The 23,987-nt window shown below is 43.6% G+C and overlaps 1 protein-coding gene across 1 annotated transcript in view; it reads left to right on the top strand.

Annotated features, from left to right (window-relative positions):
• The window catches only part of tubgcp5 (tubulin gamma complex associated protein 5), a 49,432-nt gene continuing 25,445 nt past the window's right edge, over window positions 1-23,987 (top strand). The window contains exons 1-11 of the mRNA XM_033023277.1: window positions 1-164; window positions 2,080-2,133; window positions 2,210-2,318; window positions 4,849-4,945; window positions 13,216-13,295; window positions 13,541-13,676; window positions 15,433-15,550; window positions 15,696-15,785; window positions 19,965-20,058; window positions 20,827-21,073; window positions 22,119-22,321. Coding sequence (XP_032879168.1) covers window positions 46-164; window positions 2,080-2,133; window positions 2,210-2,318; window positions 4,849-4,945; window positions 13,216-13,295; window positions 13,541-13,676; window positions 15,433-15,550; window positions 15,696-15,785; window positions 19,965-20,058; window positions 20,827-21,073; window positions 22,119-22,321 — 1,347 coding nt within the window. The 5' untranslated portion in view covers window positions 1-45. The remainder of the gene's footprint in view (window positions 165-2,079; window positions 2,134-2,209; window positions 2,319-4,848; window positions 4,946-13,215; window positions 13,296-13,540; window positions 13,677-15,432; window positions 15,551-15,695; window positions 15,786-19,964; window positions 20,059-20,826; window positions 21,074-22,118; window positions 22,322-23,987) is intronic.

The following is a 23,987-nucleotide window of genomic DNA, read 5'->3' as shown; positions in this document are numbered from 1 at the left end:
TTCCGGCGCGCTCGAGCACCCTGTCTGTTGACAACCGCCAAGAGAATGGCGCATTGGAACAAGTCCGAGAAGGATCTGAAGATGTTGATCCAGCAGGTCACCGGGCTCTCGGAGGAGAACCCCGAGTTCCAGATCGCTTTGCAGTACGCCTGGTCTAATGTCAGGTAACCCAGGGGGAGGAAGGGGACAGGAGTAGGGAGCGAGAGGGGGGGACAGGAGTGGGAAAAGGGGAGGGAAGGAGGGGATAAGGGAGGGAGGGGTTGGAAGGAGAGGGGCTGGAGGGAGAGAAGGGAAGGGAGGAAACACAAAAACATAGAAATTAGGTGCAGGAGTAGGCCATTCGGCCCTTCGAGCCTGCACCGCCATTCAATATGATCATGGCTGATCATCCAACTCAGTATCCTGTACCTGCCTTCTCTCCATACCCCGATCCCTTTAGCCACAAGGGCCACATCTAACTCCCTCTTAAATATAGCCAATGAACTGTGGGCCCAACTACCTTCTGTGGCAGAGAATTCCACAGATTCACCGCTCTCTGTGTGAAAAATGTTTTTCTCATCTCGGTCATAAAAGATTTCCCCCTTCTCCTTAAACTGTGACCCCTTGTTTTGGACTTCCCCAACATCTGGAACCATCTTCCTGCATCTAGCCTGTCCAGCCCCTTAAGAAATTTGGCAAGAATGTCCTTTTCTCAGATTAGGAGACCAAAACTGTACGCAATACTCCAGGTGTGGTCTCACCAAGACCCTGTACAACTGCAGTAGAACCTCCCTGCTCTTATACTCAAATTCGTTTGCTATGAATGTTAACACATCATTCGCTTTCTTCACTGCCTGCTGCACCTGCATGCCTACTTTCAATGACTGGTGTACCATGACACCCAGGTCTCGTTGCATCTCCCCTTTTCCTATTCGGCCACCATGAAGATAGGTCAGAAGGTGTGTGTGGAGAGGACTAGCGAGGAGAGGGTTGGTGAGGGATCTGCAAAGTAAGGGTGGGTGAGGGGAGGGGTAATCAGAATCATACATTACATAAATAGGACCTCTGGGTTAACTCCATGCCAAGATGCCCAATTTCAGGTAGTCTCATTTACTTGTGTTTGTCCAAACCTTTCCTATTCATGAACCTGTCCCAATGTTTTTTAAATGTTGATATTGTACCTGCTGCAACTGCTTCTTCTGGCAGCTCATTCCATGTACCCACCGCCCTTTGTGTGAAGGATAATGGAGTGAGGGTGTTAGAGGAGAAGGGTTGAGGGTGTTGGAAGAGAGGAGAAGCCAGGTAAGGGTGGTGAGGAGAGGGGTAGTGGGATGAGAGAGGGAGAGGGGAGGGATAGCGGGGTGATGAGAGGGGCAGTGGGTGTTGAAATGGGTCTAAGGCATTGTGGAATGCGAGGGGTTGTGGAGTGTAAGGAGCTTTTGAAGTCTTCTGTGATGAGGGTGGGTTCACGGGTTTTGGTGGGATGGAGTAAAGAACATGTGGGAATGGATTGCTGAAACTGTTGTAGTGAAGTAGTGAGTTTTAGTGAAATAAACCAGAAAAAAGCTGGAAATAATCAGGTGATTAGTCAACATCCCTGTGGAGAGAAGGAAGATTAACGTTTCAGTTTGAAATCCATTCAATGTTTCTGTAGAAATGGAACAAAAGTTATTTGATTCAAATTGCTTGGAAAAAGGGAAGTTGCTGATCATTGCACCTTATGGTAAACTTTATAAGTAGGGCGGCTCAGTGGTAGGGTTGCTGCCTTACTGCTAGGGATCCGTGCTCAATCCTGATGACGGGTGCTGTCTGTACTGAGTTTGTAGGGCGTGGATTTTCCTTGGGTTCTCCGGTTTCCTCCCACATTCCAAAGATGTGCAGGTTTGTAGGTTAATTGGCTTCTGTAAATTGTCCCTAGTGTGAAGACTAGATTTAGTGAGCAGGTGATCGCTGGTCGTGGTGGGCCAAAAGGCCTGTTTCCATGCTGAATCTCTCTAAAACTTTTTTTCTGTTGTGTAAACCTATCATTCTAATTGTTTTTTCTGTTGCATAAAGATTCACATTTAATACTTAATTTGTTAAACACTTTATTATTTTCAGATTCCATCAGTTTCTTGACATTGATAGCAACAAAATAACGCGTGTGATTGATGGGTAAGCTGTTCCACCCACGTAAACTTTTTTTCAAAAAATTGTGAAATGTGTAGATTAATACATTGTTTTTTCTTAGTATTCATGAAAAGCTGACTATTCATTCAGAGCTCCCTAAAGCTTTAAGCTGGCGAAGGCTAACGGAGGAATTTTTGGAGTTGCCTCTGGAGACAGTTGAAGGAACAAAGGTAATCAGTCAAATGGTCTGGTGTAGGTTGATGGAATTAGACATCAATAATTTGTCATATTTATTTGGAAAGGAATAACCCTTTCTCCTAATTACATACTCCCCTTCCACTTCCATCTGGCCTTTTACCCACCCTTGATTTTTTTTGTTTCCAATTGGCAATGCAAACCACCTTGACTTTTCCACTCCAATCTCACTCGCTCCAATTGTATCTACATCACTCATTTCAGTCCAATCTGACCTTGTCATCAAACCTGCTTACATGGAGGTTGCTGTTGTGGTCTGGCGCACTAACCGTTACCGTGCGTATGCCAGATGCTAGATTTGTGGCATCTTCTCATATCTCCCTCTGGACTATAACCCCATTAACACGTAGAGGCAATAGCGGAGGCCTCAATAGGCCTGACTTTGGGAGAACTGGGGATGGGGACTGGACATTGTGCCTTCCCCCACAGTGGTAACCATTTTGGTGGCAAAAACGGGAAAGCAGACTATTATCTAAATGGTGGCCGACTAGGAAAAGGGGAGATGCAGCGAGACCTGGGTGTCATGGTACACCAGTCATTGAAAGTGGGCATGCAGGTGCAGCAGGCAGTGAAGAAAGCGAATGGTATGTTAGCTTTCATAGCAAAAGGATTTGAGTATAGGAGCAGGGAGGTTCTACTGCAGTTGTACAGGGTCTTGGTGAGACCACACCTGGAGTATTGCGTACAGTTTTGGTCTCCAAATCTGAGGAAGGACATTATTGCCATAGAGGGAGTGCAGAGAAGGTTCACCAGACTGATTCCTGGGATATCCACCTCCGACCCGTTAATGCGGATGGAGGTGTGCGTGCCGCCCCTAGACTTTCTGAAGTCTACAATGAGCTCCTTGGTCTTCTTGGAGTTAAGGGCCAGGTTATTGTCAGCGCACCATGCTACTAGGAGCTGGACCTCCTCCCTATAGGCCGACTCATCGTTGTTGCTGATGAGGCCAATCACCGTTGTATCATCTGCATACTTGATGATGGTGTTAGTACCATGGACAGGTGTGCAGTTGTAGGTGAAGAGGGAGTAGAGGAGGGGGCTCAGCACACAGCCCTGTGGAACGCTGTGAGGGTTGAAGAGGTGTGCTTGTCTAACCTCACAGACTGGGGTCTGTTGGTTAGAAAGTCCAATAGCCAGTTGCAGAGGGAGGGGTCGATGCCCAGGTCACCGAGTTTGGTGATCAGTTTAGAGGGTATAATGGTGTTGAATGCTGAGCTGTAATCGATGAACAGCATTCTTACGTAAGTGTCTCTGTTGTCGAGGTGGGAGAGGGAGGAGTGAAATGCCGTTGAGATGGCATCCTCCGTACTCCTGTTCTTGCGGTAGGCGAACTGATAGGGAGGTAGGGGGTAGGCTGCCTTTGAGGTGTGCCAGGACCAGCCTCTCGAAGCACTTGGTGATGATGGGAGTAAGTGCAACTGGGCGGAAGTCGTTGAGGCTTGCTGCAGTGGAGTGTTTTGGCACCGGCATGGAGGTGGTTTTAAGGCACGTGGGGACAACTGCTTGGGCAAGTGACAGGTTGAAGATGTCAGTCCAGACGTCTGTCAGCTGCGCAGCACAGGCCCTGAGGACGCGCCCGGGGATGCCGTCAGGGCCAGCAGCCTTACGTGCATTAATCCTACTCAGTGCCATGTACATGTCGTAGGGGGTGAGTGTGAGAGGCTGGTGATCGGCAGGGAACACAGCCTTGATGGCCATCTCTAGATTGTCCCTGTCAAAGCGGCCATAGAAGTGGTTAAGCTCCTCAAGGAAGGAGGCGTCGCTGGATGTGGGGGTGGTGTTAGTGGGTCTATAGTCTGATGGCCTGGATGCCTCTCTCCAGAGGCAGAGCAGCATAGAGTTCCCTTGGTTGGGACTGCAAATGTTAGAATTCTGAGCAAAACAGAGTGCTGGAGGAACAGCAGATCAGGCATGTGAGACTTGGAACTGATAACACTTTGGCTGGGATAATGTGCAGGATTCTCATTTCTGATTAATGTATTAAACCCTGATAGATGCGAAGGGTGTAATGCTGAATGAGGATATATATTTGATGTTGAGACTCACAGCTGCTCAGTTACAACTGAGTGAACTAACTACATCTGATGACATGATGTCTGAAGAAGGGTCCGAACCCAAAACGTCACCCATTCTTTCCCTCCAGAAATACTGCCTGTCCCGTTGAGTTACTCCAGCATTTTGTGTCTACATCTGATGACATGTCAGTATCTTAAAGGAAAGGGGAACTTTCCAAAGTTAAGATCATACAGAACAAGAAAATCCCTGGTCAGCAGATCCCATTGTTACCTTCAGTCTTCCTCCAATTGCATAAGTACTGGGGTTGAAAATTGCAATATTTTTGAAAAATGAATTCCTGTTAAAGATTGTGTTAAGATTGTTAAAATTGAATCTATTTGAAAATAACCTATCACTGGAATTTTGGAGTCTTTGTCTCAAGTTTTTTAAATTTGTGATGAATTCTTGTAACTATTGTTTGAAATGGCTTTATTTTACTTCTTTTTGCAGACGAAGGAACACTATGCAATACTGTCCCTCTTGCTGACCCTTTCTGATTCACCTTCTAATTCTCAGTATGCTGAGAAGCCAAGAAAGAAAGAAGAGGGTGAGTCATTGTATTAGCCCTTCGTAACACTAAAAGTCTGATAATTTTGTATTTGTGGGAATTTGATGCCAGATGAATGGATTTTCCAGATTTATTGAGTATTATTTCTATTAACACCTCAACGCTCATTTTCTTTTAGATGTTAAAAAATAATGTCATGCATTTACATTTTCTAAATTGGAAGGGAACTGGTGCTCTGGTGAGTGAGGATGCATTATGGGAACCAGGGCCTTGGTGAGTGTAAAAGGAATGGGCAAATATCACCTGGTGAGTCAGATGCCGAACTGTCAGGTTTGTTGAATAGTCGGATAGTAGATTATCAGATGTTTACTGAAAAAGCACCACAACCTACTATGTGAATGTTTAGTAATTGAATGGAGGATAGCTAATGTCATCCCACTTTTCAAGAAAGGAGTGAGAGAGAAAATGGGGAATTATAGTCCAGTTAGCCTGACGTCAGTGGTGGGAAGATACTGGAGTCATTAAAGAAGTAATAACGGCGCACTTGGATAGCAGTAAAAGGATTGGTCCAAGTCAGCATTGGTTTATGAAGGGGAAATCCTTCTTGGCTAATCTTCTGCAATTTTTTCAGGATGTGACAAGTAAAATGGATTAAGTAGAGTCAATGCATGTAGTGTATCTGGACTTTCAGAAAGCCTTTGATAAGGTCCCACACAGGAGATTATTGGGCAAAATTAGGGCACATGGTATTGGGGGTAACTGTTTACAATATATATTAATGATTTAGATGATGGAATTAAATGTAACACTAGCAAATTTGCAGATGACACAAAGCTGGGTCAGTGTGAACTGCAAAGAGGATGCTAGGAGGTTGCAGGGTGACTTGGACAGGTTGAGTGAGTGGGCAGATGCATGGCAGATGCAGTGTAATGTAGATAAATGTGAGGTTATCCACTATGGCGGCAAGAACAAGGAGGCAGATTATTATTTCAATGGTGTCAGATTAGGAAAAAGGGAAGTGCAACAAGACCTGGGTGTCCTTGTACACCAGTCACTGAAAGTAAACATGCAGGTACACCAGTCACTGAAAGTAAACATGCAGATACAGCAGGCAGTGAAGAAAGCTAAAGGCATGTTGGCCTTCATAACAAGAGGATTTGAGTATAGGAGTAAAGAGGTCCTTCTGCAGTTGTACAGGGCCCTGGTGAGACCACATCTGGAGTATTTGTGCAGTTTTGGTCTCCTAATTTGAGGAAGGACATCCTTGCTATTGAGGGAGTGCAGTTTAGGTTCACAAAGTTAATCCCCGGGATGGCGGGGACTGTCATATGATGAAAGATTAGAAAGACTGGGCAGGTATTCACTGGAATTTAGAAGGATGAGAGGCGATCTTCTGGAAACATATACAATTATAAAAGGACTGGACAAGCTAGATGCAGGAAAAAAGTTCCCAGAACCAGGGGGCCACGGTCTAAGAATAAAGGAGAGGCCATTTAAAACAGAGATGAGAAAAAAAGTTTTCACCCAGAGAGTTGTGAATTTGTGGAATTCTCTGCCACAATAGGCAGTGGAGGCCAATTCACTGGATGAATTTAAATAATAGAGCTCTTGGGGCTAGCGGAATCAAGGGGTATGGGGGAGAAGGCAGGCACGGGTTACTGGCTGTGGATGATCAGCCATGATCACAATGAATGGCGGTACTGACTCGAAGGGCCAAATGGCCTCCTGCACCTATTTTCTATGTTCCTATTTTTTATGAATATTTACTTGTCTGAAATAATTGCAGCCCCTGTGTTCCCAATTAGTGGGCTAGGACTCAGACTGTTAGTTAATGTGCACCTTATCACCGTTGAATGTTTTTTTAATTATGATCAAGAATTTCATTGTTCTGTTTTGGGACAGCAATAAAACACACTCTAGTCTCTCTAAAGTCACCTTTTCGTTACCTTTTATTTCAGACCTTGGTTAGGTATGCAAATGTGCAGGTTTCCTTTACAACCTTTACTTAATTAAAAAAAAAAGAAAATTGACCAACCATTCAAAGGAAATGAAAGAAGCAGCAAAACCTAATCTTTCGAGTTCTAATCCTCTGTCAGTCCCGAGGTTCTGACAAGAGCTCACAAGACATTGTTCCACAGCTGCTCTCTGGCCTACTTTTTCCAGAACTTTCTGATTATTGTTTCGGTAGTATTTAGAAATTGGAAGAAAAACGGAAAATATTATTCTGAACCGTTACCTATTTTGGGGCACGTTTGTGAATTACTGCATTATTTGGATACCTGGATTGTTCCTGCCGTGTTTTATGTCAGAATAAATGCTCTGTTTCAGCCAGGTGCTATGAAATAAGAAAGTCACAGGATGATTTCAAGATTCAAGGGGTTTATTATCATGCCAGTTCCATACATGGTACAATCCTGTGTGAAAATCTTGCGCTGGAGGATTCCGTACAGTAAATTTAACATTAAACTAGACTAAGTGGGACCCGTTGGGTCCCAGCATCACACGGGAGGGCTGGTCCCCAACACAATATTCCACCTCTACCAATTCCAATATTGGTGGCCAGTGGGGGGGCTTTCAGGAGCGTTAGTGTGGGTGTTGTGGGCTGAAGGGACTGGTTTCCAGAGGGCTAGTATAGACATTGTGGGCTGAATGGATTCTTGGGCTGGCAGCTCCGTCACTTAAGCCTGTTGTGCTGGCAGCTCACTCACTCACGGCTGGTGGGCTGGCAGTTGACTCACAGCTATTCCTTGAAATTCCATTTCAAGCAGGGTGCAAGGCCACCAAATTCAAGTGCAGTTTCTTACCACTTCAAGCAGGGTGCAAGGCCACTAAAGACAGAGTCGTGACCTCTCCCTCCTCCACCTTGCAGAGACTGAGCCACGCCCACACTTCTGGGTTTTATAGTCCCACTCCACTCCCACCAGAAGGGGCGTGGCCTTCATGGCGTGATTGACAGGAGAGAGAATCTCAACATTTTTAAAACACTATTAACTCTTTTATTTTTCATCAATGGGAAAAATCCTCTTATCCTGCGCAGCGGAGGTGGACTCCGAGTAAGATGGCCAAAAATCACAGCCGTATGTGGCAGCATTTTCTCTAAAATCAATATACAAAATGGCGGCGGCGCAGCTCACTGTTGCAGCGGCCCCTACAGCCTGTCTGTCTTTTTTTTATTTTTTGTCTAGTTAAATGTAGTTGTTTGTGTTTTTTAATAATGTTTTTAACTGTGTATATGTGGGGGAGGGGGAAGGGGGAAACTTTGTAAAAATCTCTTCTCTGTACGGGAGACCCGACCTTTTTCCTGTCGGGTCTTCGTTGTCGTTGGGGCCTAGCACCGGGGAGCGGCCTCCAGCCTGAACGACCTGGAGGCTCCAGTCACGGAACCTGCGGAGCTGCGGACTTACCATCGTGGGGCTGGCCGGCATCGGAGCGTGGAGTGCGGTGGTGACTCGCTGCTGCGGCCCGACCACGTAGCTCGGAGGCTCCAGCTGCAGCCGCAGGTCCGGTGGACTGTCGGGACATCGGGAGCTCGCGGGTGGAGAGACCGCTTTCCGGAACTCCCGCAACGAAACTTCTCCAGCCCGTGTCACGGTGTTGGAACGACCCGGAGCGGGGCCGTACATCGCCCGGCGCGGCTTCATGGCCGTGGGACATTCCAGCGCCCGCCGGGGGCTCCAACTTTGTGACATTTAGACCGGGAGCGGGGCCGTACATCGTCCCGCGCGGCCTAAAATGGCCATGGGACTTATCATCGCCCGCCTGGGGCTTGGACATCGGGAGAGAAATGGAAAACAGGGGAGAGAAAATACTTTGCCTTCCATCACAGTGGGTTCACTGTGATGGATGTTTTTGTAAATTGAATTGTGTGTATGTCTGTAGGAAATTGTCTTTGTTTGTATGGCTGTGGAAACGGAGTTTCGTTTGAGCCTCACTGAGGTTCAAATGACATGTAATAAATATTGATATTGATACAGAACAACAGGAAGTGGTCAAGATCAGACTTTTAGTAATATAGATTATAAAGTGCATGCATTAAATTATAAAGTTAAATTATAGACAGTTCAGGTGAGTTTCAGGGCTGGTTGATTCAGCAGCCTGATTGCCTGGAGGAAAAAGCTGTTTGAGTGTCTGGTGGTAATGGAGCTGATGCTCTAGTACCTTCTGCCTGAGGGCAGCAGGCAGAATAGACCGTGGTCCGGGTGGCTGGGGTATTTTGATGATCCTCAGGGATTTTCCAATGCACCGCTTGGAGTAAATCCTGGAGGGAGGGCAGCTCACACCCAATGATGTGTAGGGCCGTCCGCACCACTCTGCAGGGCCCTTCGGGCGTGGCTGGTGCAGCTACCGTGCCAGGTGAAGTTACAGCCTGTCAGGATGCTCTCCACGATGCCTCTGTAGAAATCCCTGAGGACCTGGGGGTTCAGACCAAATTTCTTCAGTCGCCCGAGGTTGTAGAGGTGTTATTGCGCCTTTTTTGTGATGGTGGAAATGTGGGTTGTCTAGGTCAGGTCCTCTGTGATGTGGCCACCGAGGAACTTGAAGCTCTCCACCGCTACACCGCTGATGTTAATGGGTGGATGTGCCCCCCCCCCCCTCCCCTTGTAGTCGACAATCATCTCCTTGGTCTTGTCAACATTGAGAGACATTGGCACCACCTTGTCAGGGCCATTACCCCCTCTCTGCAGGCCGACCCGTCCCCGTTGGTGATCTGACCCACGACTTTATAGTGTCATCCACAAACTTGACGATGGTTTTGGTGTCATGTTGGGCCACACAGTCGTGTGTGTACAGGGAGTACAGGAGGGGGCTGAGGGGCGCTAATGTTGAGGGTGAGAGCTGTGGAGGTTTAGTCTCCAATCTTCGCCACCTGGGTCGGTCCGTCAGGAAATCCAGGATCTGGGTGCACAGACCGCAGGTCCAGGAGCTTGCCGAGGAGCTTAGAGGGCACAATTGTGTTGAATGCTGAACTGTAGCCTATGAACAGCATCTTAATATAAGTGTCCCTCTTGTCCAGGTGGTGAGGGCGGTGTAAAGGGTGTGGGCGATGGCAGCGTCTGTTGATCTTTTGGGGCGGTAGGTAGATTGGCAGGGGTCCAGATTGTTGGGTAGTGAGGAGCAGATTGTCGTTGACTAGCTTCTCAAAGCATTTGCTGATGATGGGTTTCAATGCTATGGGTCGCCAGTCGTCGAGGGTGGTGGGTTTGTTGTGCTTGGGTATGAGGATGATGGTGGAGGTTTTCAGACAAGAGGGGATGGATCTTAGGGAAAGCGTGAGGTTAAAAATGTCGGTGAAATGTCGGCTAGCTGACTTGCACATGCCTTCAGGACGCAACTGGGTTTGCCATCCTGACTGGCTGCTTTGCGAGCGTTGTACTCTCTGAAGCACGCTGTCCTCTGTTATGGTCGGGGTGCTTCCTCTTGAACCGAGCGTAGAAGTTGTTTAGCTCGTCCGGAATGGAAGCTGCGGTGTTGGTGGTGTAGTAGGGGACTTTGTAGTCCTTTATGGTCCGAAGACCCTGCCAGAGGTGCCGTGGGTTGCTAGAGGTGAGATTGGCTTCCACCCTCTCGCTGTAGTGTCTTTTGGGGGGGGAGAGGAGGGGGGGGGAGAGGAGGGGGGGAGAGGAGAGGGTGGGGAGAGGAGAGGGGGGGAGGAGAGGAGAGTGGGGGGAGAGGAGAGGAGGGGAGGGGGAGACGGGAGCAGGGAGGTGGAGGGAAGGGGGTAGGGGTGTGTGGAGGGGAGGGGAGGGGGGTTTAGGGGAGGGACGGTGGGGGGGGGGAGGGAGGGGAGAAAAAGAGGGGAGAGGAGGTGGGGAGAGGAGGAGGGAGGAGGGGAGAGAGGAGAGGAGGAGAGGGGGGGGGAGAGGAGAGGGGGGGGAGAGGAGAGGGGGGAGAGGAGAGGGGGGCGAGAGGAGGAGGGGAGAGAGGAGAGGGGGGAGAGGAGAGGGGGGAGAGGGGGGGGGGGGGGGAGAGGAGAGGGGGGATGGGAGAGGGGGATGGGGAGAGAGAGAGAGGGAAAGGGAGAGAGACGGGGGGAGAGAGAGAAAGAGAGGGATAGGGAGAGAGAAAGAGAGGGGATAGGGAGAGAGAGAGAGGAGGGGAGAGAGAGAGTGCCTTTTTACTTCAACCCAAACCCCCCAAACAACCATTTGCAGGCAGTGCTTTTTTACTCAAACTAACCATATTTTCATTTTCAAACCACATTAAGGGTACTTACTCATAGTTGTGTGGACATTTGTTCAGTGTTATTCAGAGCTCAGAGTGCCCTCCAGCTTGCAGAGACTGATTGAGGCACACCACTTCCTGGTTTTATAGTCCCTCCCCCTCCCTCCAGCAGGGGCAGCAGAGAGAATGGTGAATTTTAAAAAAACATTAATTTCTCTCTGATTTTTCATCGATGGGAAAAATACTCTGGTCCAGGAAGGCAGACGTGGGCTCTGATCGAGGTGGCCAAAAATGACGGCCGTAGGTGGCGGCGTTCTCTCGGAAATCGCAGCACAGACGGCCAAAAGCGGTCAAGAACAGAGATTTAGTAATATAGATTATTGTAAATTTTATTAATATTATTGTAAATTGCAGCCCAATAAAATGGCGTCAACAATCACCCATGTCATACTACACTTTTTTCGCAGAGTGGCGCATCTTGCTCTGCTCTATAATCTTTGCCGGTGACTGTGTCTTTGTACTCGTTGATGCTGCCGTTCTAAGTGGCCCGGAATATCTCCCAGTCCACCCAATCAAAACAGTTCTGAAATGTGGAGTCTGCTTGGTCTGTCCAGTGTTGAACTGACCTAGAGGCGGGGGCTTTCCATTTGAGCCTCCGCCTATAGGCGGGGAGGAGCAGGATGGAGGATTGGTCTGATTTGCCCAATGATGGGCGGGGGGCGGCCTTGTAGCCATGGCGGAAGGTGATGTAGCTGTGATTCAGTATGCGGTCTCAGCACGTGGGGCAGGAGATGTGCAGGTGGAGTTATGGGAGGACTTCTCTTAGGTCGGCGCTGTAGAAGTTCCCCGCGTTGTTGAAGGCAGCGTCTGGGTGTGTGGTCTTCTGCGTGCTGGTGGTCTTATACAGTTCTCGCTGTGCCTGCTCTGTATTCGCCTGGGAGGGAATAGAAACAGCTATGGCAATAACGGATGTAAACTCCCGGGGTAACCAGAAAGGCCGGCAAAGCAGTGTGAGGTAATCCAGTTCGGGGGAGCAGAAAGATCTTTGAGTCTGTATGTTCCTTTGATCACAGCATAAGTTGTTCACAAAGAAACACATTCCTCTGTCCCTACCATTTAATTGATATCCAAAATGTGGCTGTTACATAACATTGCAGCGATAATGCAAACCTGAAAATCTAAATTTCATCTCTTTCCTTTTCTGCTGTTACTATGCTGTCTTACTTATAGAATTGTTGCTCTCACGCAAAATTGTTGAAATATAATTTGCAATGGAGCCTTATTGATAATGTAATAGTGAGAAGTACTCAAATTTTGAATAATTTGCTTCATCCTATTTAAATGATGTTGTGAGATAACCTGACATTATTATTCTTAAGAGTACTAAATGGAACATTGTTCCGTTTGTAATATAAATAACTTTTCTTCGGTGTACCATACTTTTTAATTCTTGTTTTTTGAGGAAAGAGTGCAGGCATTCATTTGTTCCATCCTCGCCATCTTTTTTTAGGAGAGTGTTTGCTGTGATATTTCTTCCCTGTTTGTGTTCAATAATCCTACCATTTATTATTTTCATTTTGTGGGCTGTACATTTTTATCTTTTCCAAATAAATTTATTTATTTCCATTGTAATTTTTATTACTAAATGGATCTCTGCGTTGCACCATTGATATATGAATAAAGTCTTTTGCAATGAAGCGAGTTGCATTATAATTGTTACTTTAACTGACAATTGGTTTTAAGTGAAGTGAATTTAAATAATGTTTAAAGTGCATCATTTCATTCTAGTTCTCTTTGAAGAGGTTAGTTTGTTTTCAGAATTTTGCAGCTGCAGCACCTTGTAGTTTATTTAACTTCCCTCAATACATTTTGTTTTGGAGGATGTGTATACCAAACATGGAATGAGGAAAATAAGCAGAGGAGACTGAAAATGTGTCCATTTGGGTGACTTTTCAGGAATCCTGTGGAGTTAGAGAAAAAGAGTGTGGTGTAAATACCTAAAGTTTGACTAAGTGATGTGGGAATGCATAGGAGACCACTGATAGTGGCGGAGTGCAGTGGATAGAGTTAGGCTAATGTATGGTGACTGCTACCTTAAAGCTTTTTCCAGTTGGGCAATTGTCACACTAAAAGGTTTTTTTCTGCAGTGAAACATGATGACTTTGACTGGGGGAAATACCTGATGGAAGGTGAAGAAATTGATATTGGACCTTATCCTGACACTCCAGTGAGTAACTTACTTGGAATTATTTTCTCTTTCTCCTCTATTGTGCACCTTCTTGTTATGTTTTATTTTGGACTAATTGTGTTCTTGAAGATCTTCTGAGGACCGTGTGTATGTGATTGGCAAGGTTACCCATTGCTATTATCCACACTGAGCCATGTAAATGCTCTGACACTTGAATCTCAACATGACACTGAGTCAATTTCCACAATTGTATGATATAGATTTATACCTTTTTGAAATCTTAGGAGTGGTCTGAAGACGAAAGTGAAGAAGAACTCCAAGAGTCTCTGAGCAGGGAGGACTCGGGTATTCAGGTTGACAGAACAACACCAGAAGAACAAGCACACATTAAGAAAGCGGAGCCTCAAGCCTCTTTAAAAGGTATATGTTGTAAAAGTCTCATCTTCAAGCCAGTAATTGATTGAATTGGGCTGACTGCTTTGAAAAAGTTACATTCCCCTTTGCTTCAGTAAATGTACAGTCTAGGGTGAGTGAGTTGAACACAAGTTGTGCATTCTAGACCAGGGCTAGAAAAATAGCTTGTGACTTCCCTCTTTTTATTTGGAAACCCTGGTGGGATTTGAGTATGTGATGACTGGAAAGGACTGGATTAGGCCTGGCTGGAATTCTGTCTTGGATTGCATTGCCCACTTTGTATGGAGGGGAGGAGAGGAGAGGAGAGTAGCTTGTTGAAATATAGCACAGAGCTCCTTAAATGTATCATTCCTACATTCAATAAAAAAGACAATTTGAAGCAAATGTGGATTGAACTTGTCCATGTTTTCAAATGTTTTTTTAGAGAAAAGATTACATGTATCCTGGCAACTATCCTAATTAGTGTTTTTAGGGGTTGGGCGGCCTGTGGCGTCACATACATACTAACCACCCTCCACACACATGCACTAACCACCCTCCACACACACACACACACACACACACACACTATCCACCCCCCCACACACACACTAACTCCCCCCCCCCTTGATATTATATTAATATTATTCATTTGCTCCTTTTACCCCATCCCCTGCCCTATCCACTCACACATAGCCCCCAACTGCGCAGACGTGGCTGGAGAGGGAGGGGGGTAGAGAGAGGGCAGAGAGGGAGAGGGCAGAGAGAGAGAGGGCAGAGAGAGAGAGGGCAGAGAGAGGGAGAGGGCAGAGAGAGGCAGAGAGATGACAGAGAGAGGGCAGAGAGGCAGAAAGACAGAAAAAAAGGGGAGGGGGAGAGGGGAGGGGGGGGGAGCAGAGGGGATGAGTCTGGAGGGGAGGAGAGGAGTGGGAAGAGAGAGGAAGGATTGGGGTTGAAGGCAAAAGAGCGCCTTGGGGCAATACAAACATATGGAGATCCTCCGTGTCCCTCTCGCTCACGCACACACGTATGCATATCGGCACCCGGCGACACACGCGGGCGGGCAGGCAGGCGTCGACCCGAGGACTGAGCAAGGCGGCGGGCTGGCGTCGACCCGAGGACCGAGGTCAGCGAGTTCGTCCGGTCATCTCTGGGCTCGTTCTTTCTGCATCTTTTGTATAACTGGGGGGGGGGGGGGGGGTCGGGGGGAGACGTCACTCGAAGCGCGTGGAAAATTGTGTGTGTGACGGAGCCAAGACGGAGCCGATCAGTCCCATTATGACGTAATCAGCGAGAGCTGCTTGTTTAAATTCAAAGTCTTTTGATATACTTTTTTAAAAATTCAGTAATAAGTCGAGAAATAAAGCATAACATTTTCAAATAAGGTGCTTTTGGACTAGGGAAAAATGTCAACTGGAATATGTAAATATTTTATCGTTACCGCAAAGTTTTTCGCAAAGACGTAAAAACACATATATACACACACACAAGATCAGAATTTTAATAAGTATATGATATAGAACACACACACACACACACACACACACACACACACACACACACACACACACACACACACACACCAAAGAGTTTTAGTAATATAGATGTACTTGGTGGCTCAAAATAATGTGGGCATCGACCAAACTGGTTGAAGGAACTAATCTTGTGCATGGGATTACAAAATGTGAAAATACCATTCTGAAGAACTTTTCTTCATCAAAATTTGTCATCAAAACATAATGACTAAAGTTGTTTGTACTAACCCTTTTGTGTTTGGAACTAGCAAGTGAACCGGAAGTACAGTTGTGGTTGGAGCAACATGTTGTCACCCAGTATTGGACAAATAAATCATCTAAATGTAGTCACAGCTTTCATCTGCATTCCAATTTAGCAGCTATCTGGTAAGAAACCATTTGTCATCGTATTTTAATAACTTGTCTCCTGGACATAATGGAATGCTAACATAACCGAGAATGACATTGTATTAAATATGTTAAACAGTTTAGATCCTTTATAGGTGACAATGTTAACATTTCCTAATTCTAGGGAGCAGCACCTATACAATTCTGATCCACTATATTATTCAGATCAGCGAACATTTGTTACAGAGGCCCAAGTTATACGAGAAACATTGTGGTAAGTATCATTTTGTTACTTTTGAAGGATTTTGTATGGTTCTGCAAACTGTTGTTGCTTCATAAATCTTGAATGCTCAACATTTTTGGGAACATTAAAAAATGCTCAACTGATTTTCAGATTCACGTTCCAGAAATCTTATACTATGGTCACATTGCCATTCCATATGTTTATATAGCTTTTCCCCAGTTCCACTGGCTGCTGGAATGCATACAACTGATTCAATTAATCCTCCCTTGATCAGGAGGACCAATGCCAGCAAAAAATAAATGAGATAAACACAAAAAGCTGGAGTAACAGCGGGACAGGCAGCATCTCTGGGGAGAAGGAATGGGTGACGTTTCGGGTCGAGACCATTCTTCAGAAAATAAATAAGGTTGAGATTTAATTTCTGTTCCGATTGCGTACAACTATTTTCCAGCATAGCTCTGCTATGACTTGCAATTTTTCTACTGCAGTTAACTGCTCTGGCTTTTTAATTGTCCATCCACTGGAATTCAAGAGTTTTCAATGCCATGTTTTCCGTTGTGTTCACGTTGCTGTTGGCATCTGGCTACTCTTGTGCAGAGTGTGTTGAATTACAGAAGGCTTAGTCTTTATTGAAAAGTGATTTATGCATAACCTGTTTTAATACCCCACAAATGCTTTACAGCTAACAAGTACTTTTAAGTGCCATTGAGGAAATATTATACAATAAAATTGCTTAAATTATAATTTCTGTGCCACATAGGCACAAAGAAATAAAGTACAACGTACACACACACATAGGAGAACAGATGGCTTGTTATAACATGGAGATGTTGATGTAAATACGCATAGCTTTGTTTGCTTTGAAGCGGCTATAAGTGTCAGAAGTTGTATTTGGTTTAGGTTGGTGTTTAGAATGGAGGTTGTTAATGGGATCTTTCCCCAGGACATGGGCACCATTCTTCTTCCTTTGTGACACCTCTTCGAGCTCGGCTGTGTAATGAAGGGGATTTATGGTTGTCTATATTGGGTTGTAGGCACCAAGGGTAGATACTAGTCTGTGAGATGGTTTCTGCTGTTTAAATGTATTTATGTTGAGATAAGAGATAAGGCATAGGTGATGGTTGTGTGACCTTTGCAATAGGTTTCTTATGGTTATAGAAAACTGAGAAAGTAACTGTTTTGATAATCTTTCATTTGTTGTGTGGAATGCTATTATTGAAGAGGCCTTGCATTCCTTTCCTCAAGAGATGAGCAAGGGGGAAGTTACTACAGAATGAAATTAGACCCGAGTTTGGGAAGAAGCAATCAAGCGTGACAAGTATATGGCCTTTGTGTGCTTGGAGTTGGGAATTGTGTGATTAGAAATAACTTAAGTCTTTACCACTTTGTAAGAAAGGGGCAAAACTCATATTTAATCCATAAGTAACTGTATTTTAACTATGTAGTTGTAAGGACATTATTTATGAAGTGTATTGTGTTTTAATTATGATTGTAAGTATTAGACTTTGTTTAAATCTGAAGTTTTAGAAATAACTTTATTTTCCAAAAGTGAAAATATATGTTTTGTGTGTATGTATTGTGGGATTGCTGTATGATGTGTATTTTATTCTGAGAGGTGTTGCCTGAGAAATTGTTTTATATCTGTGGTTTTACTTTATTGAAATAAAATGATTTTGAGCAAAGAGGTAGAAGAAACCACAGAGGGGAAGAAGGTTGTAAAGGGGCCGGAAAAGGGAAAATCATGTGACTATACGTGTTGTCAATCAATGGAAAGGATTTAGTTGATTGGTTAATGCAAATAAGTTAAATGTATAGTAAACCATAATGATTGGTTAATAGTTTGCCACTCCATTTGTACCATCCTTGTCTATTACCTATATAATGTGTTACATTTATACCAAAGGCAGTAGTTCTTTCGACCAGCCCCAGAGTTTCTAACTCTGTGTTGGAAGGTTTAAAGAATTATCCAGCGCTGTCAGAATAAAGAATTGATTTTAGCAGCAATGGTTTGAATCAAGTTTTCTTGAATAGGACTGACAAAAGAACTCAGTTTAACACCATTGCTATTATAATGTACACGGCAACCAATACACCAATAATGTCCAGTCATTATTTTTTGTGATGTTGATGAAGGGGGTCAATGTACTCCAGAGAGATTTGTTTTCCTGTAATTTGTCTTGGAATCTTATGTTCGCTTGAGAAAGCAAAATTGACTTATTTATAACATTTCATCCAAAAACCAGCTCCTCAGTTAATATAACCTCCCTTCCTGTTGAGTTATATGCTCAAGCATCGAGCTTTATTCTTTTAAACCTGACTGACTGGAGGTATTTTGTCAAAGTCTGTGCCAAAAGCAGATCAGTCCAAACAAAACAGCAGGGAAATTATATTGCCTCACCAATATGGTTGCATTTGGTGAGGTGGTAACAAAATATGCTGGTGAGGGAACTGCAGTTAACTTCTGCAGGCATGTCAGTAAGTCCTTTGACGACGTACCAAATGGAAGGACAGTCCAAAAGGATAGAGCTCATGGAATCCAGGGGTTTGGCAAATTGTATCCAAGATTGACTTGTTACTGGGAGGTGGACGGTGATGGTGAAGGGTTATTTTTGGGATTGAAAGTTTGTTATTAGTTGTGTACCACAAGGCTCAATGCTTGCTGTATACATTCACAATTTGGTTATGATTAGAATGATTAGTAAGTTTGCAGATGCCATGTAAATTGAGATATTATTCTGTAGACTATGACAATAGCAATGGCAAGATGGGCAGAGCAACAACAGATGGGATTTAATGTTGAAAAGTGTGAGGTGATGTGGTTTGGGAGGATGAATACCCGATATATACAATGAATGCTTGGGCCAAAGGCCATACTGAAAAATAGAGAGACTTTGGTGTAAAAGTGCAAGGATTCCAAGAGGTGGCAGCACAGGTAGATAAGGTAGTGAAGAAGACGTATAGGATACTTGCATTTATAAACTGGAGCATAAAATATAAAAGCAGAAAGATTATAGTATAAATTTTGATTAGGGCACAATGGAGTACAATGTACAGTTCTGGACGCCACACTCCAGGAAGGACATGATTGCACTGGAGAAACCGCAGAGGAGGTTCACCAGGCTGTTGACTGGAATGGAGTCTTTTAGTCATGAGAATAGGCTGGTTTTGTTTTCCTTCGAGCAGAGGAGGCTGAGGGGGAGACCTGAAAATTGAGGGACATAGATACAGCAGATAGCTGGAATCCTTTCCTCGCAGAAGAGGTGTCTAAAACTAGAGCACTTGGATTTGGGGTGAGGGGGTCAGAGATTTGGAGGCAATCTGAGAAATAATTTTTTCACCAAGAGGATAATTTGAATGGTTGGTGGAGGCAAATGTTTTCCCAGCATTTATACAACTCCATGAGCTCTTGCATCACAAAAACATAGGCCTGACCGAGTGTTGGTAAATGGAATTAATATCGATGTTTACTTGATGATTGGTATGGTTATGGTCTTTTTCTGTACAGCATGATTGTGATTTTATTTAATGGATAAATAAGACAAATTAAACTTAAACATAGAAAAAAGGCCGGCTGCATGAGAATTAAACAAATTCAAAGAATGAATTGGCGGATCTTTTGACTGGAAGGAAGGTAAATCAACACTGGATAGACTCGGCTTGTACTCGCTAGTATTTAGGAGGGGGGATCTTATAGAAACTTACAAAATTCTTAAGGGGTTGGACAGGCTAGATGCAGGAAGATTGTTCCCGATGTTGGGGAAGTCCAGGACAAGGGGTCACAGCTTAAGGATAGAGGGGAAATCCTTTAAGACCGAGATGAGAAAAACATTTTTCACACAGAGAGTGGTGAATCTCTGGAACTCTCTGCCAGTTCATTGGCTATATTTATGAGGGAGTTAGATGTGGCCCTTGTGGCTAAAGGGATCAGGGGGTATGGAGAGAAGGCAGTTACGGGATACTGAGTTGGATGATCAGCCATGATCATATTGAATTGCGGTGCAGGCTCGAAGGGCCGAATGGCCTACTCCTGCACCTATTTTCTATGTATCAATGTAACACTCAGATAGCAAATTATAACATTTTTGCATTCAACTTAATTTTTTGGCAGTCCCAATTCTGGAATCCTGATACACTTTTCTATTTCAACTTGTGCGTTGCCAAATATATGTCTAACAATAGATTATTTACATTTTAACCTTTTTTGTACAGGATGCTGTCTGGAGTTAATAAACTTTTTATGTATACATTGCACGATGGGAAAATATCAGTGAGACCTGACATCATGGTGGCGCATCTGACCCAGGTAAATAACTTTTTCCATAAAAACAAATTATCAGGCCACTTTCTGAGAATGGTGGAGAATTTATGAGAAATCTTCTTTAGAATTAGTCTTTCTAGTACGAGGGCAAGATGTACTCTGATTGTTCTGTGGAAGATATATCCATGCACTCATTTATTTTGTTAATTTGGCAGTCTGTTCCTTCTTTAGCACATTTTTAATTTTAATTGGTTAAAAAAAATAATTGGTTTAAAATACACTGGAGTGTGTTGAGGCCATATTATTAATTTTTAAATCCTGTAATATCAATGGTCCTCGTGTCGTGTGTTGCGATAAACATAAAATAATCTTCACAATGCAGCAACATTCCCTGACTCAATGAAAACAGTTGAGCATTTCACCCTCAATTCTCACACTTAAACATGATAAATATTTATCAATTATCAAGCCAGCCTTAACATCTCCTGAAAAATATAAATTTAATTACTACCTGGGTAGGGATGCAGAGTTCTTTAATGCATTGGGAGTGGTGATAAACTGACTAGCTCAATTTTTGGATTTGTGCAAGTTATGGGCTGAATAGACTGTTCCTGTCTTGTAAATTTCTGATTCAAATTCAGAGTTTACGAACTTTTATTTGGCATGGTAGAAATGCAGTAAATGTGTGCGTTCTTTTGCCAAATTTACTTGTAAGTTTGTTGCTTATGAATTTGCAAATTTAAAAACACAGGAATTGCTGTGATTTAAATTGTGTGCTTCCTCTAACTTATTTCTCTATTATTTTTCCTATAGAATTGTCTGAGAGCAGTATTGGAACAGATCGCAGCTTATGGACAGGTTGTGTTCAGGCTCCAGAAATTTATGGATGAAGTGATTGGGCACAACACTGAAAGTTGCTCATTTGGAGCCCTACCTGCATCAAGAAAGTTTACTGAGCCCCCCTTCCGAACATATCAGTCTTTTGTGTGGGCATTGTACAAATATTTTATAAACTTCAAAGAAGAACTTGTCAGCATTGAAAAGTGCATGATAACTAAAGGTATCTGAAATCTAGAAAATTTCAAAACACTTTCCTAAGCTTGGAATGTTTGGGAAAATATTATTTCCTTCATTATAATTCGTAACTATTTCCACCAGTCAATGAACTTTTATATAAAAACCTGGATGATTTTCATTCCAGAGACAGCCGGATAATGTTCAGTTGCAAAGTAGATGTTTCTCAAATCTGATGCAATATAACAAAAGTTACAGCGATCCAAGTTCCAGACAGAGACATCTACTGAGTTTTTACATTTTCCCAGTGACATTGGGATTTTTCCCCGAGTGTTTCATTTTCCTCCCAAATCCCAGACCTAAATGAATGGTAGAAACTGCAGAGAATTTATTAAAAATGTGAGAAGATAATAATGGAATTAGCGGAAAATAGGTGGGCCAAAGAGCTTGTTTCCATGCCTCCACAGCCACAAATAGGTATAATTGTTCCTTTAGTATGTGGTGGTTCATTTTGAATTGGCTTTGCAATGTACGAGCTACAGAGATTTAGTCGATTTTTCAAAAAGTTTTAATTTCTTTAAATAAACTAACCATAAATGTTGGTTGATTGACACAAAATGCTGGGGTACTCAGCGGGACAGGCAGCATCTCTGGAGAGAAGGAATGGTTTTGGTTTTGACATTCTGATTATTTGGTATTGCCAGTACATTTATTCTTTGCTATTCAGCTAAAAATGAAACAAGGTGATATTTTTCTGTCTCTTTATGTGTATTATGCTGATGTTCCCTTGTATTGCATTCAACCACTGTGTTGGCACGTACTTAATTATACTTGGTTTCAATTTTAGCTATAACCTATTTCCAAAGATAGATTTTACTGGAATTGAAACATAAAACTTTATTTAATCTTATTGAACTTTAACATAATTTCTCCTGATTTCTGGATTATATTAATAGGGTTGAATACATTTCTGTTGAAACATACAAAATGTAACTTCTTGTTTTGCAGAGTTTGGCACTATTGCCTTAATCACTCGCTGCTATTTTCTTAAAGTTCTGTCATTAATTGCTTGTATGTATTTTTTTTTTAAGATGAGACGGTTACGCTAGCAGCAGTACTTGAGAAACTGGCTCCTCGATTGTCACAACTTAAGATGCTTCATAGAGTATTCAGTACAGGAGTGGCAGAGGTTCCACCTGACACTCCAAATGTCATAAGAGCTTCCCATTTACTGAATACACTGTATAAAGCTATTATTGAATATGACAGCGTTGGAGAAGCTGCTGAACAGACGGTGAGTGCATCTTTTACCATACTGCTCAGAGGCAAAACTCATTTGTGCACACTGGAGTAGTGGCTGTTTTTTAGATAATATAAGATTTGCAGAACTTTTTCGAACAAGGGAACATTCTCTTTTTTTTTGGAAGTAGGTGATCCATGGTGGGTAATCATTGGATATCAGCTTTTTGATGGATTAACTAAGTACCATTCTTTAATTGATGGTGCCATCTGCACTGATGGTGCTGAGGTAGAGAAGGCCGAAAGCTTCAAGTTCCAAGGAATAAATATCACCAGCAATTTGTCCTGGACTAGCCACATGGAAGTGATGGCCAAGAAAGCAGACCGATACATTTAGAAGGCAAAGGAAATGTCCCCAATAACCCTCACCAGTTTCAGCAGATGAGGCGTAGAAAGCATCTTATCAGGATGTATCACAGCTTGATTTGGGAACAGCTCCATCCAAGACCGCAAGGAATTGCAGTTGTGGGCATAGCCCAGACCATCACACAAACCAGCCTCCTTTCCTTTAACACCATCTACACTTCACGCTGCCTTGGCAAAGCCACCAGCATAATCAAGGACAAGTCTCATAAGGTCATATGGCATAGGAGTAGAATTAGGCCATTCGGCCCATCAAGTCTACTCCACCATTCAATCATAGCTCTTCTATCTCTTCCTCCTAACCCAATTCTACTGCCTTCTCTCCATATCATCTGACAACTGTACTAATCAAGAATCTATCTATCTCTGTCTTAAAAAATATCCACTGACTTGGCCTCCACATGCTTCTGTGGCAAAGAATTCCACAGATTCATCACCCTCTGACTAAAGAAATTTGTCCTTGTCTCCTTCCTAAAAGAATGTTCTTTAATTCTGAGGCTATGACCTCTAGTCCTAGACTCTCCCACTAATGGAAACATCCTCTCCACATCCACTCTATCTAAGCCTTTCACTATTCTGCATGTTTCAATGAGGTCCCCCCTCATTCTTCTCAACTTCAGTGAGTACAGGCCAAGTGCCGACAAACGCTCATCATAGGTTAACCTACTCATTCCTGGGATCATTCTTGTAAACCTCCTCTGGACCCTCTCCTTAGCCAGCACATCCTTCCTCAGATACGGTGCCCAAAATTGCTCACAATATTCCAAAGGTGGCCATACCAGCGCCTTATAGAGCCTCAACATTACATCCCTTTTTTTGTATACAAGCCTAAATGCTAGCATTGAGTTTGCTTTCGTTGTCTCACCCTCCCCTCTCCCATCAGGCGGGAGGTTCGGAAGTTTTAAAAAGCATACCTTCAGACTCGGGGATAGTTTTATCCCAGCCGTCATCAGGTAACTGAACCATCCTCTCACCAGCTAGAGTGCAGTCCTGACCTCCCATCCAGCTCATTGGAGGCTTTTGAACTACCTTTAATTGGTCTTGATGTTGCACTAAATGTTGTACTCTTTACCCTTTATCTGTGCACTGTGGACGACTTGACTATATTCAGGTATAGCCTTTTCTATGATTGGATAGCACGCAAACAAAAGCTTTTCACTGTACCTCAGTACATGTGCCTATAATTATCTAAACTTAATTGTGGGTTTAGGCAATCCATGTTAAATCTTAATTTTATATTGTCCTTATCCACATTCATGTAATGTCAGTAATGATTTTGATACTATCAGAAGTATTCA

Source organism: Amblyraja radiata, chromosome 6 (genome assembly GCF_010909765.2).
Source record: "Amblyraja radiata isolate CabotCenter1 chromosome 6, sAmbRad1.1.pri, whole genome shotgun sequence".
Taxonomy (NCBI): Eukaryota; Metazoa; Chordata; class Chondrichthyes; order Rajiformes; family Rajidae; genus Amblyraja; species Amblyraja radiata.
The sequence above is the reverse complement of the archived record's forward strand: the minus strand, read 5'-3'. Positions and strand labels throughout refer to the sequence as shown.